General features: G+C 41.2%; 1 protein-coding gene across 1 annotated transcript in view; it reads right to left on the bottom strand.

Annotated features, from left to right (window-relative positions):
- The window catches only part of LOC138643368 (uncharacterized), a 157,491-nt gene that overhangs the window by 34,371 nt on the left and 107,733 nt on the right, over positions 1-15,387 (bottom strand). The window contains exons 6-7 of the mRNA XM_069732289.1: positions 12,967-13,219; positions 7,928-8,091 (exon numbers count right to left, since the gene is read on the bottom strand). Coding sequence (XP_069588390.1) covers positions 7,928-8,091; positions 12,967-13,219 — 417 coding nt within the window. The remainder of the gene's footprint in view (positions 1-7,927; positions 8,092-12,966; positions 13,220-15,387) is intronic.

The raw sequence follows: 15,387 nt of genomic DNA, 5'->3' as shown, positions 1-15,387 counted from the left end.
GTAACCAACTTCTGACAATCTTTTCTACCCCATGTATTCAACCCTTGCTAAAAAGGATGTAACAAGAAATTCTAAGAATGTAAGCACATTTACAAAAGAAAAATGTGCAACAGTATAGATGTGGAGTGTACAGTTGTCAAACTAGGCTAGAAAACCAGGTGTGCAAAACCAGATATGCACAGTTAAATGTCTGCATTTTTTAAACATTATTTTTCTATTTTTCTAACAAAATGTATCACACTTCCTAAAAGTGACATGATAAAAAATGCTACATAGATACACGTCCAAAAAACTGGCATCTGAAACTGAGTGATGAATTGGGGTGGCATATACAGACGTCAAAGTTAAGTGGTAAAATAGATTTGCAAACACTTTGTGAGGTTGACAAGTAAAATCAGCATAAATCGACCATTTTGAATTTTTTCAGTTTTTCTAGTCTCTAGTAATAACTATTGTGCTAGCATTCTAGTGCATTATAAATGAAGAAAAATGTGCAATAGTAATTCAAATGAAGGACAAATGATCAATCATATTGCGTTTCTCCCTGTCTCATATCTCTCTCCCCTTATCAATTGAAGTTTTGTATTATTCACTGACTAGTATACTCTTCACTTCTGCAGTTATGCAACTCATCACTGTATGGAGTTTTTGTTATATACATGGAAGAATGTCTCAAGTGGGGTACCACAGGGCTCTTCCCTGTGCCCTGTATTGTTCAACATCTTTATCAATGATTTAGATGAAGGAATTGAGAGTAAACGGATTAAATTTGCTGATGACACAAAGCCAGGAGAGATAGCTAATACTGTAGAAGAGAAAGAGAGGATTCAAAAAGATATAAATAAACTGGAGCAGAGAGCAGCAACTAACAGAATGGTTTTTAACAGGGAAAAATGTAAAGTACTACATCTGGGCAATTAAAAAGGAAAAAAAACATATACAGAATGGGAGGAATAGGGCAAAGTAACAGTACATGTGACAAAGACTTAGGTATACTAATAGATCACAGACTGAACAGGAGTCAACAGTGTGATGCAGCAGTAAAAAAGGCAAATACAATTCTGGGATGTATTAACAGAAGCATACAGTCTAGATCACATGAAGTCATTATCCCCCTCTACTCCTCTTTGGTCAGACCTCATCTGCAATACTGTGTCCAGTGTTGGGCACCACATTGTAAAAAAGACATCAACAAACTGGAGCAAGTTCAGAGAAGAGTGGCCAGAATGGTGACCAGTCTGAAAACCATGTCCTATGAGGTTACAGGATTTGGGAATGTTTAGCTTATGGAAAATAAAGACTGAGAGGACTTAATAGCGGTCTACAAATATCTCAAGGGCTGTCACATTGTAGAAGAATAGAAGAATCTAGAAGCTGCCACGAGAGGTGGTGAGTTCTCCTTCAATCGAAGTCTTCAAACAGAAGCTGGACAGACATCGGTGTGGGATGATTTAGTGAATCCTGCTTTGAGCAGGGGGTTGGACCAGATGACCCAGGAGTTCCCTTCCATTTCTACCATTCTATGATTCTATGATTATACATTATAGTTTTCTCTTCTTATTACTGAGCTGTAAGCTTTGACATCCTCACTCAATCGTAAATCACTGTTCAATGGCTGCTGCATTTCCTGCCTAGACTAATATACAGGCTATGTTAGTTCCTCCTGAATGGTTGCGCTGTACCATGTAATGTGATAGCTACAAGGCATTTTGGAGAAGCACACGTTTGTGCCTGACATTATGTTAGCCTTCTGTGGCTGGAGGACATTTTATTTGATTCATGTGAGTCAAATCATAAATTGTTTAAAGGGAACCTGTCACCCCCAAAATCGAAGGTGAGCTAAGCCCACTGGCATTAGGGGCTTATCTACAGCATTCTGTAATGCTGTGCATAAGCCCCCAATGTATCCTGAAAGATGAGAAAAAGAGGTTAGATTATACTCACCCAGGGGCGGTCCCGCTTCCGGTCCGGTCCTATGGGCATCGCGGTCTGGTCCGGGGCCTCCCATTTTCTTACGATGACGTCCTCCTCTTGTCTTCATGCTGCAGCTCCGGCGCAGGCGTACTTTGTCTGCCCTGTTGAGGGAAGAGCAAAGTACTGCAGTGCGCAGACGCTGGGAAAAGTCAGAGAGGTCCAGCACCTGCGCACTGTAGTACTTTGCTCTGCCCTCAACAGGGCAGACAAAGTATGCCTGTGCCGGAGCCGCAGCGTGAAGACAAGAAGAGGACATCATCCTATGAAGATGGGAGGCCCCGCACTGGACCACAATGCCCATCGGATCGGACCGCCCGCCCAGATGAGTATAATCTAACCTCTTTTTCTCATCTTTCAGGATACATCCGGGGCTTATCTACAGCAGTACAGAATGCTGTAGGTAAGCCACTGATGCTGGTGTGCTTAGCTCACCTTCGATTTTGGGGGTAACAGGTTCAATTCAAAATCACCAGGATCATTGAATTTCATCAAATCGGTTTGCTCATCTCTACAACTAATATAAGCGGGATTGACCAACCATCTGATATGTATGTGGCTTCCCAACTTTACCTCTATAGATGATATCTGGGTAGACAATGATTGGGCAATTTGAATTCAAATGCTTCATCATTTTGCTCTCTATGTGATACACTGCTGCAAGAGTTGTGATAAGAGGTGTCTGGAAGTGGCTTTCTTCTCTTTTCTCATTGAAAACACATGAATACTCAGTTGTGGAGTCACAAGAGATTCTACTGAGAGCTGCAACATGTTTATGGCTAGCATTAGTGAGTGCAACCTTTTATAGGTAGGTTATAGAAATAAGCTGATCAATTCGTAAAGGATTAACTGTGTCGAAATTTCATTCTGTGATGCAGCGAATGCCATATTTTATAGACAAATATTATCCAATGTCACCTAGAGGGGCTTTAACCCCTCTGTGACCTTAGACGTACTATCCCGTCGAGGTGCCCTGGGCTTATCTGACCCTGGACGGGATAGTACGTCATAGCCGATCGGCCGCGCTCACGGGGGGAGCGCGGCCGATCGCGGCCGGGTGTCAGCTGCTTATCGCAGCTGACATCCGGCACTATGTGCCAGGAGCGGTCACGGACCGCCCCCGGCACATTAACCCCTGGCACACCGCGATCAAAGATGATCGCGATGTGCCGGCGGTGCAGGGAAGCACCGCGCAGGGAGGGGGCTCCCTGCGGGCTTCCCTGAGACCCCCGCAGCAACGCGATGTGATCGCGTTGCTGCGAGGGTCTCCTCACCTCCCTCCCTGCTCGAGCCCCGGATCCAAGATGGCCGCGGATCCGGGTCCTGCAGGGAGGGAGGTGGCTTCACAGAAGCCTGCTTAGAGCAGGCACTGTGAAGGCTGCAGCACTGTAAGGCAGATCAGTGATCTGACAGAGTGCTGTGCAAACTGTCAGATCACTGATCTGTGATGTCCCCCCCTGGGACAAAGTAAAAAAGTAAAAAAAAAATTTTCCAAATGTGTAAAAAAAATAAAAAAAAATATTCCAAAATAATGAAAAAAAAAAAAAAATATTATTCCCATAAATACATTTCTTCATCTAAATAAAAAAAAAAACCAATAAAAGTACACATATTTAGTATCGCCGCGTCCGTAACGACCCGACCTATAAAACTGTCCCACTAGTTAACCCCTTCAGTAAACACCGTAAGAAAAAAGAAAAAAAAACGAGGCAAAAAACAACGCTTTATTATCATACCGCCGAACAAAAAGTGGAATAACACGCGATCAAAAGGACAGATATAAATAACCATGGTACCGCTGAAAGCGTCATATTGTCCCGCAAAAAAAGAGCCGCCATACAGCATCATCAGCAAAAAAATAAAAAAGTTATAGTCCTGAGAATAAAGCGATGCAAAAACAATTATTTTTTCTGTAAAATAGTTTTTATCGTATAAAAGCACCAAACCATAAAAAATGATATAAATGAGGTATCGCTGTAATCGTACTGACCCGAAGAATAAAACTGATTTATCAATTTTACCAAACGCAGAACGGTATAAACGCCTCCCCCAATAGAAATTCATGAATAGCTGGCTTTTGGTCATTCTTCCTCACAAAAATCGGAATAAAAAGCGATAAAAAAATGTCACGTGCCCAAAAATGTTTTCAATAAAAACGTCAACTCGTCCCGCAAAAAACAAGACCTCACATGACTCTGTGGACCAAAATATGGAAAAATTATAGCTCTCAAAATGTGGTATTGCAAAAAATATTTTTTGCAATAAAAAGGGTCTTTCAGTGTGTGACAGCTGCCAATCATAAAAATCCGCTAAAAAACCCGCTATAAAAGTAAATCAAACCCCCCTTCATCACCCCCTTAGTTAGGGAAAAATAAAAAAAAATGTATTTATTTCCATTTTCCCATTAGGGCTAGGGTTAGGGCTAGGGGGTTAGGGCTAGGGTTAGGGCTAGGGGGTTAGGACTAGGGCTAGGGTTAGGGCTAGGGTTAGGGCTAGGGTTAGGGCTAGGGTTAGGGCTAGGGTTAGGGTTAGGGTTAGGGCTAGGGCTAGGGTTAGGGTTAGGGCTAGGGTTAGGGCTAGGGTTAGGGTTAGGGCTAGGGTTAGGGTTAGGGCTAGGGTTAGGGCTAGGGTTAGGGTTAGGGTTGGGGCTACAGTTAGGGTTGGGGCTAAAGTTAGGGTTAGGGTTTAGATTACATTTACAGTTGGGAATAGGGTTGGGATTAGGGTTAGGGGTGTGTCAGGGTTAGAGGTGTGGTTAGGGTTACCGTTGGAATTAGGGTTAGGGGTGTGTTTAGATTAGGGTTTCAGTTATAATTGGGGGGTTTCCACTGTTTCGGCACATCAGGGGCTCTCCAAACACGACATGGCGTCCGATCTCAATTCCAGCCAATTCTGCGTTGAAAAAGTAAAACAGTGCTCCTTCCCTTCCGAGCTCTCCTGTGTGCCCAAACAGGGGTTTACCCCAACATATGGGGTATCAGCGTACTCAGGACAAATTGGACAACAACTTTTGTGGACCAATTTCTCCTGTTACCCTTGGGAAAATACAAAACTGGGGGCTAAAAAATAATTTTTGTGGGAAAATATGATTTTTTATTTTCACGGCTCTGCGTTATAAACTGTAGTGAAACACTTGGGGGTTCAAAGTTCTCACAACACATCTAGATAAGTTCATTGAGGGGTCTAGTTTCCAATATGGGGTCACTTGTGGGGGGTTTCTACTGTTTAGGTACATTAGGGGCTCTGCAAACGCAATGTGACGCCTGCAGACCAATCCATCTAAGTCTGCATTCCAAATGATGCTCCTTCCCTTCCGAGCCCTCCCATGCGCCCAAACGGTGGTTCCCCCCCACATATCGGGTATCAGCGTACTCAGGACAAATTGGACAACAACATTTAGGGTCCAATTTCTCCTGCTAACCTTGGAAAAATACAAAACTGGGGGCTAAAATATAATTTTTGTGGAAAAAAAAATATTTTTTATTTGCACGGCTCTGCGTTATAAACTGTAGTGAAATACTTGGGGGTTCAAAGCTCTCACAACACATCAAGATGAGTTCCTTAGGGGGTCTACTTTCCAAAATGGTGTCACTTGTGGGGGGTTTCTACTGTTTAGGTACATTAGGGGCTCTGCAAACGCAATGTGACGCCTGCAAACCATTCCATCTAAGTCTGCATTCCAAATGGCGCTCCTTCCCTTCCGAACCCTCCCATGCGCCCAAACGGTGGTTCCCCCCCCACATATGGGGTAGCAGCGTACTCAGGACAAATTGGACAACAACTTTTGGGGTCCAATTTCTCCTGTTACCCTAGGGAAAATACAAAACTGGGGGCTAAAAAATAATTTTTGTGGGAAAAAAATTTTGTTTTATTTTTATGGCTCTGCATTATAAACTTCTGTGAAGCCCTTGGTGGGTCAAAGTGCTCACCACACATCTAGATAAGTTCCTTAGGGGGTCTACTTTCCAAAATGGTGTCACTTGTGGGGGGTTTCAATGTTTAGGCACATCAGTGGCTCTCCAAACGCAACATGGCGTCCCATCTCAATTCCTGTCAATTTTGCATTGAAAAGTCAAACGGCGCTCCTTCCCTTCCGAGCTCTCCCATGCGCCCAAACAGTGGTTTACTGCCACATATGGGGTATCAGCGTACTCGGGACAAATTGGACAACAACTTTTGAGGTCCAATTTCTTCTCTTACCCTTGGAAAAATAAAAAATTGGGGGCAAAAATATAATTTTTGTGAAAAAATATGATTTTTTATTTTTACGGTTCTGCATTATAAACTTCTGTGAAGCACTTGGTGGGTCAAAGTGCTCACCACACCTCTAGATAAGTTCCTTAGGGGGTCTACTTTCCAAAATGGTGTCACTTGTGGGGGGTTTCAATGTTTAGGCACATCAGTGGCTCTCCAAACGCAACATGGCGTCCCATCTCAATTACTGTCAATTTTGCATTGAAAAGTCAAACTGCGCTCCTTCCCTTCCGAGCTCTCCCATGTGCCCAAACAGTGGTTTACTGCCACATATGGGGTATCAGCGTACTCAGGACAAATTGGTCAACAACTTTTGAGGTCCAATTTCTTCTCTTACCCTTGGAAAAATAAAAAATTGGGGGCAAAAATATAATTTTTGTGAAAAAATATGATTTTTTATTTTTACGGTTCTGCATTATAAACTTCTGTGAAGCACTTGGTGGGTCAAAGTGCTCACCACACATCCAGATAAGTTCCTTAGGGGGTCTACTTTCCAAAATGGTGTCACTTGTGGGGGGTTTCAATGTTTAGGCACATCAGTGGCTCTCCAAACGCAACATGGCGTCCCATCTCAATTCCTGTCAATTTTGCATTGAAAAGTCAAACTGCGCTCCTTCCCTTCCGAGCTCTCCCATGCGCCCAAACAGTGGTTTACTGCCACATATGGGGTATCAGCGTACTCAGGACAAATTGGACAACAACTTTTTGGGTCCAATTTCTCCTGATACCCTTGGTAAAATAAAACAAATTGGAGCTGAAGTAAATTTTTTGTGTAAAAAAGTTAAATGTTCATTTTTATTTAAACATTCCAAAAATTCCTATTAAACACCTGAAGGGTTAATAAACTTCTTGAATGTGGTTTTGAGCACCTTGAGGGGTGCAGTTTTTAGAATGGTGTCACACTTGGGCATTTTCTATCATATAGACCCCTCAAAATGACTTCAAATGAGACGTGGTCCCTAAAAAAAAATGGTGTTGTAAAAATGAGAAATTGCTGGTCAACTTTTAACCCTTATAACTCCCTAACAAAAAAAAAAATTGGTTCCAAAATTATGCTGATGTAAAGGAGACATGTGGGAAATGTTACTTATTAAGTATTTTGTGTGACATATCTCTGTGATTTAATTGCATAAAAATTCAAAGTTTGAAAATTGCGAAATTTTCAAAATTTTCGCCAAATTTCCATTTTTTTCACAAATAAACGCAGGTACTATCAAAGAAATTTTACCACTATCATGAAGTACAATATGTCACGAGAAAACAATGTCAGAATCACCAGGATCCGTTGAAGCGTTTCGGAGTTATAACCTCATAAAGGGACAGTGGTCAGAATTGTAAAAATTGGCCTGGTCATTAACGTGCAAACCACCCTTGGGGGTAAAGGGGTTAACATGTAGGCTAAGGTAAGTCCTGAGGCATTTTAGAATTTCTTATTCCATTACATATCAATGTATGGTATCAGTGATTTCTAAGCAAAACTTAGACAACCCCAATTAAAACTCCAAACGTATGCATTAAAAATCAGCAGCATACACAATGCTTTTAGTATTCTTGCTGTATAAAATCAACTAACTGATTTAAATCATTTGTCCTGCTTCTTTCAGCACAATAAAATAATGGAAATGCTGGCTCTGCTGTATTGGAAATGGTTTAGGCAATGAGAAGCTTAGTTTGTTTGCTTGCTCCAATTATGTACACTTACCGCAGCAAGTAGAGGTAAAGAATGGAGCAGGATATGATAAGAATCATTGAGTATATCAGCAAAGTGATGAGAATGCCAGGCGTGCCAGACTGCTCTATTCGAATGAAGAACCAGTAGAGTTTTGCTGCATCTGCAATGGGATTCTCCACACTGTAAGAAAGTCTCTATAACAAAAAATGAACAAAACGAGTTAACTTTCTTTTACAATAAATCAGTGTTTGTGTTTTTCCTTATTTTTCTCCAAGAACCATACAGTTAGGTGTCAAGTTCCCGCCGCTGCACAGGGGGAATCTCGAACTATGTCTGCTGCGGTCTCCCATTCTCCTCCAGCTTCAGTGGAGCCTTGTCAGCAGAGACGTCGGTCCCAGCGTTTGGCTCAGGCTGATACTGGATGACTTATTACTACTGCCCTTCCAGGCTCTGTCATTGTAGCCAGCAATGTTCAGCAGCGAGCAGGTCTTTCTGGGACTAAGTCCTGCTTTTCCCATACTGAGCATGCCCACGGGACGACCTCCCATTGGAGGTCTGGGGTCACATGCTCAGGTCCTGTAGCAGCTCCTATTGGACCACCAGGAAGGTCCTTGTCTGCTACAGCTATAAAAGGTTTGCATGGCCGCACGGCCGTGCGCTAGTATCAACCTATGTTTTGAGCCTTGCTACTGTGTGGTCATGTTTGCATGAGGTCAGGGTTGGCTGAAATAAGCCCCTAGAATACCGGCACCTCCCGTGAGGAGTTGTCTGTGTGCTATGCTGTCTGCATGACCACAGTTTTGCTCTGTTAACCTCTGTGTGTTATAAAGTATTCTAATTTATTGAGATAATGACTTTTGGGTTTCCACTGGCTGTAAGCCATAACCATAAACATTAGCAGAAATAAACACTTGAAATAGATCACTCTTTTTGTAATGACTCGATATAATATACAGTATGAGTTTCACTTTTTGTATTGAAGAACTGAAATACATTAACTTCTTGATTATATTAATTTTACAATACAATGTAGTGACAAACAGGTAAAAAAGATTCAAAAGGGATGAAATCATGGAAAAAATGCAATTCTTCCATTTGTTTAAGGATTTTTTTTTACATTCATTGTATGATAAAAATTGACCTGACAACACGATTTTACAAATAAGCACTATCAAAACAATACCAATTTTTCATAGATGTATTATTATTATTTGCATTATTATTATTATTATTATTATGAAAAAAATTAAAAAGTTTGCAAATAAAGTTTTTGTTTGCGGTTCCATTTTCTGAGACACTTAGGGTATGTGCACACGTTGTGTATTTGATTACAGAAATGTTTTTGCATCTCTAGGAATTGCAAAAAAACACAACAGAAAATACACGTGTTTTTGGTGTATGTTTGTACGTTTTTCTACTGCAAAGAATACTTTTTGGAGCTAAATACAGATATTTGATAAAATAAAAAAAGTTTTGTGATGTAATTTCCTTTTTCAACCTCTTATTTTTCATGCTAATTTTCCCTGTCCCAGGCTAAAAATACCAGCCCCCAGAAATGGTGCTTTATATTTGAAGCTCTAATTCTGGCACTTAGCCCAGGCTCTTCCAATTCCCTGGTGCAGTCACATCTGGGTAATGGGATTAAAGTTTGGTGTCAGCAGCTGTCCCTGACACCTAGCCCTAAAGGCCCCTTCACACTAAGCGACGCTGCAGCGATACCGACAACGATCCGGATCGCTGCAGCGTCGCTGTTTGGTCGCTGGAGAGCTGTCACACAGACCGCTCTCCAGCGACCAACGATGCCGGTAACCAGGGTAAACATCGGGTAACTAAGCGCAGGGCCGCGCTTAGTAACCCGATGTTTACCCTGGTTACCATGCTAAAAGTAAAAAAAAACAAACACTACATACTTACCTACAGCTGTCTGTCCTCCAGCGCTGCGCTCTGCTTCTCTGCTCTCCTCCTGTACTGGCTGTGAGCCGGAAAGCAGAGCGGTGACGTCACCGCTCTGCTTTCCGGCTCACAGCCAGTGCAGGAGGAGAGCAGAGCACAGCGCTGGAGGACAGACAGCGGTAGGTAAGTATCTAGTGTTTGTTTTTTTTTACTTTTAGCATGGTAACCAGGGTAAACATCGGGTTACTAAGCGCGGCCCTGCGCTTAGTTACCCGATGTTTACCCTGGTTACCAGTGAAGACATCGCTGGATCGGTGTCACACACACCGATCCAGCGATGTCTCCAGGGAGTCCAGCGACGAAATAAAGTTCTGGACTTTATTCAGCGACCAACGATCTCCCAGCAGGGGCCTGATCGTTGGTCGCTGTCACACATAACGATATCGTTAACGATATCGTTGCTACGTCACAAATAGCAACGATATCGTTAACAATATCGTTATGTGTGAAGGTACCTTAAGTTTAGTAATGAAGAGGTGTCAGCCAGACACTTTCATTACTAAACCTGTAAGTAAAAAGTTAAATAAATACACACACACTGATAATAAAAGTTTATTTAAATTAAAACAGAAACATTCTTTAATCATTTAAATTAACCCAATATACTCACTTCAGGTCTGATGGTAATCCAAGGGTTAAAGTAATGTTCCATGTTGTCACCAACCTATGTAGGAGCTTTCACAGAATGAATCTACATAGGCTGTAACCAAACAGTAACTGGCAGAACTCGGCGCGCCCCGCGATAACTGGCAGCAGTGACACGCGTGGGGTTATTCGAGTTCATATCTGCGAGCTCTAAAAATGACATTTATTTTGCTGGTTGTTAAAAAATGAAAAATATGGCATAGGCTCTCTTGTAATTTTCATATACAGCAGAGAGAGAAAGCTGACAGCTGAGGGCTCATGTTAATATTATGGAAAGAAGCTGATAGCCAAAGGTTCCCACGCTATTAATATCATCTTAATAGCTTTTACTAGTTAGTTTACAGGGGAACCCCATAAAAAATTGACGTAGGGTCCACCTATAAATTCTAACCAGCAAAGGCTAAACAGACAGTTGCAAGCTGATATTAATAGCCCGGGAAAGGGCCACCATTATGGTTTTGCTTATCAATAAGATGTGCCAAATCTGATGCTCGCTTTTCCGATCTGCGCTGGTGCGGTGGCAAGTGGGGTAATAGAGTTGGGAGGCTCATGTCAGCCTTTTATTGACAGCTGAAGTGAAGCTCAGGAGTTAGTAATGTAGATGCGTCTATAAGATGCCCCCATTACTGACCCCATATTCAAATTGTGTTCATATTCACTGATGTTACTGCTCTCAAGGACAGCAGGATCATACTGACACAGACACAGACGCGCATTTCGCAATGAAATGCTTCGTCAAGGGGTCGAAGCATTTCATTGCAAAACGCGCGTTGGGTGTGGTGGGTCCCCGAGTTCCTCCTCTTGGTAACTATACCTATACTTTACACCTTTTGCAGTAATTTGTGTATTTATTCCTAGGCTGTTTTACTTTATAATTGCACTTCATTGCGCGATTTTTAGGTGCTTTTTCCTATATTTATATATATGTCTATTTCTATATAGTGTTTTACCTATTTATTTGCACACCATTCATATTTATATATATATATATATATTGGTTTACATTCAGCCTGCCATTATTATTGTATTACTGTTTATTGAGGTTGGTTCTTGTGTGGGTCCCACTGTGTTTTTCCAGCACCAGTAGTTACTGCCCTATTGTCTATGTTTTTAAATGTGTGTTTCAATAAAGATTATATATGCCTTTTACCTTTTGGTCATTTTGTGAAGGTTTTTTTTTTTCGGTAGTGCTATGTTCACTATATTGTAAAACTAATGAGGCAATAATGATTCTCCAGGTCAGTATGAGTATGCAGTGTAGGCCGACAGGGAAGAAACTGGAAGGAGTGTGTTTCTCTACTTGAATGTTAAGCTGGGCGAGATATTAAAACCCGGTAGTACTGGTTGGTGCAGCAGCTTAGGTCCGGGCAAGCTTTCATTGAAGTCATGAGGAGGATTTAGTGGTGGGACTCATCACTCTCACTCCAGTACTGCTTTTGATAGAGGCTTAGCCAGCTCAGCTGAGAGAGGTTGATGTATTACAAACATAGAAAGGCTGCAGGAAACGCTTCAGAGGGACACATCTTTTGAATTGATATATGTTCCTGAGAAGGACATGCACAGAGGTTAAATTTGCTAAATGCTGATTTGCTGGAGAGCCAAGCCCTGCATACATCCCTAGTAGTGTGAGTCAGAGGTATGGTGTGTGTGATCTAATAGATGCACCTTTTCTGAGGAAGCTGTAGGATGTCAGTTTTGCCTGCGCTGGTTATCAAAAATAGAAGAGACCTCACATTTTTGTTTTTTTCCATTCATTTATAGCGCATATAATGAATACTCCCATCAGTGGCACCTGCTCTCTGTTTTCAGTGTCAGCAGGCGTAAGATCGTTACCACCCATGTGCCATTTATTATACAGGTATATTGTTCTGTGATAGAAGGCCATTGTGTCCCCCAACACACCTTGTGCCTGCATCCTTCTATCTTAGAAGTTAAACTGTTTCTGCAGCTATTATTGAATATTCAATTTTTTTTATTTTCCATAGATGTTCTGGTGATTATTAGTCACTAATTAAGACACAATGAATTGATCCAGGTGACAGTCAAAGGAGCCACCACTGGTCCCAAATGTTAGTGTAGGGTAAAAGCTGCTCTACCCTTAGGCATTTCCTGATTCCTTAGCTTACCTAAAGTATTTCTATAACATTCATTCGTCAGATTGTAGAAAGGTGTAACTAATCAATATTGTATACAGAGTGATATTTTATTGTATTTATTAATTCATTAAAATATATTGGTGAACACTATAGAACAGTATACACTTAAACATTGTAATCTAAACTAAAGCAATCATACATACATACTAAATATATGGTCAAAAGCAGATTGATTCTTTTTTTATTTCATAGATTCTCCTGACAACAGATGTGAGTGACTGAGTAATATAAGAATAAACCAACAAAAGTAAAAAACTGCACTCTTGACTTCTTTTTTTCAAGGTGAGCATTATAGGAGTTATTTTAGCAACTTACCCCAAGGAATGAATCCACTATAAACACAGCCAAAGGGTCTAGCACAGTCCAGAGACCCAAAGCAATGATAAATTTTGACAAGATAGTGGGGAATGAGCGAAACAATATTTGACAGCTCCATCTTAGAAGAATCATTAGGAGCATTGACACATTTAAGGACATTGGTCCCACCACGACCATAAACAATTCCTCTCTTGTACGCATTAAAGAATGTTGATAGGTCAGCTCAACGGTATGAGGGTAAAACGTAAACCTGAGAAATAAAAATATTAATTATTTTATTCACATGAAATAGCAAAAAACAATAATTGTCAGGTTCATTAATCATTAAACATGCAATATTGCCATATTGTACATACAGTTAAAAGAGATGGCAGCTGTCATTAAAAATCTTAAAAATAAATAGATTATTGAAGTGATGTTAATAATTATGACTCTATTAGCCACTTTAACCCATTCACCACTTTTTTACTCCCCTTCTTCCCAGAGCCATAGCTTTTTTTTTATTTTTCCTTCGATATGGTCATATGAGGGCTTGTTTTTTTCTGGACGAGATGTACTTTTAAATGACTCATTTGTTTTGCCATATTGTGTACTGGAAAACAGAAATAAAATTCAAAGTGCTGTGAAATTGCAAAAAAGATGCAATTTCACAATTATTTGTTGTTTTTTTTGCCATCTTCACTAAATGCTAAAACTGACCTGCCAATATGATTCTTCTCCATGTTATTGTGATTTTGTAGATACCAAACATGTCTAGGTTCTTTAGTATTTAAATGGTGAAAAAAGTCCAAAGTTTGTCAAAGAAAAAAACATGTTGCCATTTTCTGAGACCAGTAGCATCTCAATTTTTCGTGATCTGGGGCTGGGTGAGGGCTTTTTGTGCACCGAGCTGATGTTTTTATTGATACCATTTTGGTGTAGATACAATCTTTTGATTGCCCACTATTGCATTTTAATGCAATGCTTTGGAGACGAAAAAAAATGTAATTATAGTGTTTTGATTCTTTTTTACCGATCGGATTAATTTCTCTTACACTTTGATAGATCGGGTGATTCTGAAAGCGGCGATACCAAATATTTGTAAAAACTTTTTTTAACTGGCTTCAAAAGTCTTCATGGAGAATAGAATCTGCAATCTAATGCTTTAGCCCTGCTTAGGCTACTTTCTCACTAGCATCCTACTCGGCCGTCGCAGTGCGTCGCTAATGTTAGTCTATGGGGAAAAAACGCATCCTACGGACAACTTTGCAGGATGCGTTTTTTCCCCAAAACAACGCATTACGACGCATCCCAAACGACGCTAATGTGAAATTAGCCTTAGCCTTAGACTCACGTGAGTCTCTAGCATCAATACCCAATACTGCCTACGGCACTCGGGAATGGAGAGTTCAGCTACACAGAAATACATGCAGCTGTACGCTCCGGTCCCTAGTGCCGGTGGCAGTGCCGGGTATTGATGAGAGAGACTCGCATTGCACTCGCAAGTGTGACCCCGGCCTAATTGTTGTTTCATGACAACTTGCAGCAAGATGCCTGTGTCTACTTCTAACTCCTTCCACTACCCCTCCCTTTTTCGATAGAACATAATGAACACCTATCATCTCCTATTTCATTAATGGGAAAATGCATGCAGATTTTACCTATGAATTAAAAGTGTAACATAAGTCTGGAAAGAGATAGAAACAAATTTCTGCTATAGGATACAATATAAAGTTTTTTTTCATGAGTATTAATGAGTCATGAAATAAAAATATTAAATGGACTCTGTCACCTGAATTTGGCGGGCTCTGTTAATGGTCAGATGGGCAGTGTATTCTGTTCTTTCATGCACCTCTTCCTTTCCCGCTGGCCGCAATATTGTCTTGAATTTGATTTGGTTTCCTCCATAGTACATGTGTGCGCAATACAATCTCGCCTTGCGCACACGCAGTATGCTTTGCCCAACTGCAGGCAAAGCCGAAAAGCATTAATGCGCATGTGCCGGCGCACTATGTCCCGGAACACAGCGAAATACTTCCAGGACATAGTGCGCCGGCACATGTGCACTAATTCTTTTCGGCTTTGCCCGCAGTTGGGCAAAGCATACTGCGCGTGCGCAAGGCGAGATTGCACTGCGCACGCGGTACTACGGGGGAAACCTAATCAAATTCAAGACAATATTGCGGCCAGCGGGAAAGGAAGGGGTGCATGAAAGAACAGAAAACACTGCCCATCTGACCACTTACAGAGCCCGCCAAATTCAGGTGACAGAGTCCCTTTAACTCTTTAAATACACATGGGCTGACTTCTAAACCCCAATGCAAAATCTGCAAAAGGACCCCTAGTTATCACATATGATTTAAAGTACTGGTTACATATCTGGAAGAGGGGTCTTTTGGACATTGTTGGCTCTTAAGGTAAGATTACACCTACATTTTC

This window comes from Ranitomeya imitator, chromosome 6 (genome assembly GCF_032444005.1).
Source record: "Ranitomeya imitator isolate aRanImi1 chromosome 6, aRanImi1.pri, whole genome shotgun sequence".
In the NCBI taxonomy this organism is placed as follows: domain Eukaryota; kingdom Metazoa; phylum Chordata; class Amphibia; order Anura; family Dendrobatidae; genus Ranitomeya; species Ranitomeya imitator.
The sequence above is the reverse complement of the archived record's forward strand: the minus strand, read 5'-3'. Positions and strand labels throughout refer to the sequence as shown.